The sequence below is a fragment of the Vulpes lagopus genome, chromosome 7 (assembly GCF_018345385.1).
Source record: "Vulpes lagopus strain Blue_001 chromosome 7, ASM1834538v1, whole genome shotgun sequence".
NCBI lineage: Eukaryota > Metazoa > Chordata > Mammalia > Carnivora > Canidae > Vulpes > Vulpes lagopus.
This window is the reverse complement of record NC_054830.1, coordinates 72,239,299-72,241,594: the sequence shown is the minus strand read 5'-3', so window position 1 is coordinate 72,241,594 and position 2,296 is coordinate 72,239,299. Positions and strand designations below refer to the sequence as shown.

The 2,296-nt window shown below is 37.6% G+C and overlaps 1 protein-coding gene across 1 annotated transcript; it reads right to left on the bottom strand.

Annotated features, from left to right (window-relative positions):
- Positions 1-951: 951 nt before the first annotated feature.
- Positions 952-1,908, bottom strand: LOC121495911 (olfactory receptor 13C9). The gene has a single exon (XM_041763990.1). It carries the CDS (start codon positions 1,906-1,908, stop codon positions 952-954), a length of 957 nt encoding a protein of 318 aa, XP_041619924.1.
- Between the last annotated feature and the right edge of the window lie 388 nt (positions 1,909-2,296).

Here is a 2,296-nt window from a genome sequence, read left to right as displayed (position 1 = left end):
TTCTTCCTCCTCAGATTACTAAGGTCACAAAGCTATTAGTAACAGAGACAAGACATCAGTGCGGGACTACACTAAAAATCAGGAACTTAGATATTCTTCTAAGTTATGGGAAAATATTAGAATAACCTTAGGATATCAAAGAAATAAGGCTTCTTCTAAATAAGGCACAGATACGACTCCTTCCAACTCAACATTTGTCCACATTATTATCTAGACCAGTAGCTTGATTTTCCAAGCCAGTTTTAATTTTGCAAAGAAAAAAACTTTATGCTAGAGCTAACATGGAAGCTGAAACAAAGAAAAGAGATAAAATAAGGATATCCTAATTCATTACATAGGCTCCACCCCTAAGGCTCATTTACCCATTATCTCAATAGATCCAAATGCTCAGCACCCCTAGCTACACAGGGAAAATACTCTAAATATTAAACAAGGAAATACTATCTAAAGACAGGAGGTTTTTGATATTAATGTGAAACTATAACACAGGGCTTTCCACCAGAGAATGTGGGTGCAGTGTTTGGGTTTTTTCTGTTTTTTGTTTTGTTTTGTGTTTTTGTTTTGTTTTCACAAAAAGCTTATTTATTTTGAAAGTTTTGATGGAGTGATGCCTATGAAATAGGACTATGTAAAAAAAGTGAACATAAAATGACATATAATACCCAATTCAAAAATTGGAGTATACACAGAATATGAAATATTGTTCAAAATGTTTGAAAGTAACCATCTCCTAGTGTTAATCAGTGATCTCTTTATTTTCCTCATCCTGCTACCCTATATCTTGCAAATTCTCAATAATGAACATGTAATGATATTGTAAAGCCATATGTCATCATAGAAAATGTTAAATAATATATTAAAGTTCAGAAAAAGTAAAAGCAACCAAAATTCCAACATAATAATAAAGTTTCAACCATATCCAATGTGTTCACAATCCAATACCTTTTCTATTCACTTGCTAAAGGATCTTCTGCTAAATAGATGTTTAACTGCCTCCTTCACATCCTTGTTTCTGAGACTGTAGATTAAAGGATTCATCATGGGAGTCATAACCCCATAGAACATGGATATAAGTTTGTCAGTCGCATACAAGTCATCTGAATTAAGTGTCTCTTTAGATTTGGGCTTCATGTACATGAAGAGAATGGTTCCATAGAATATTATCACCACAGTCAGGTGGGCTGAGCAGGTGGAGAAAGCTTTGCTTCTCCCCTCAGAAGTACGAATCTTGAGGATACTAGAGATGATTAATGAGTAAGAGATGACGATCAAAAGCAGGGGCAGCAAGGTGAACAATGTTGTGGCCACGAGCATGATGAACTCATTGCCTGAGATGTCAGCACAAGCCAGTTTCATGACAGCCAGAATTTCACAGGAGAAATGATTGATGACGTTATTCCTACAGAAAGGCAACTGTACCACAAACGCCGTTTGTACTGCAGAGTTGATAACCCCAGCAAACCAGGACCCAGTTGCCATGGGCACATAGGAATCCTTGCTCATGATGACAGGATATCTTAGGGGGTTGCAGATAGCCACATACCGGTCAAAGGCCATCATGCCCAGGAGCACACACTCTGTTGTCCCCATGGCCAAGCCAAGGAACATCTGCACTGCACAGCCAGAGAAGGAGATGGTCTTTCTTTCTGAGAGGAAGCTCACCAGCGTGGAGGGAATGGAGGTGGAGGTGTAGCAGATGTCCAAGAAGGAGAGGTTCCCCAGGAAGAAGTACATCGGGGTGTGAAGGTGGGAGTCCAAGACGCTGATTAAAATAAGGGTGCCATTGCCCAGCAGGATGACAACATACATTATTAAGATTAGCACAAAAAAGAGTAGCTCAAGCTTAGGGTAACCAGAAAGCCCCTTCAAAAAGAATTCCACCAGAATGGTTTGATTTTCCCATTCCATTTTACTTTCTCTTACCTATAAGAATTCAAAGAACTTTTTTAAGCATAATAATTTATTTATTATGGTAAGTCCAAGTTCACCAATGCACATATATGAAAATTTGCCATGAACCCAATGAGAAGAAGGAAGAAAGAAAATAAAGAAGGGGAAGGATAAAGAAAAAGTAAAGAAGTGAAATAAACAATAAGGGAAGTGAAGTATGAAGGAGAATCTGTTGTATCGACCATTCTGGGCCAGCAATTTGTAAGGCCAATTTCACACATGAACTCACTTAAACCCCACAATTATGATTATTTCAAAAATAAGAAATTTATCTAAATTAACCAAAGCCTAAAGTCATATAATTAATATGTCACAAAGCCTAGGCCCAAACTGAAGCCTGCTTTGG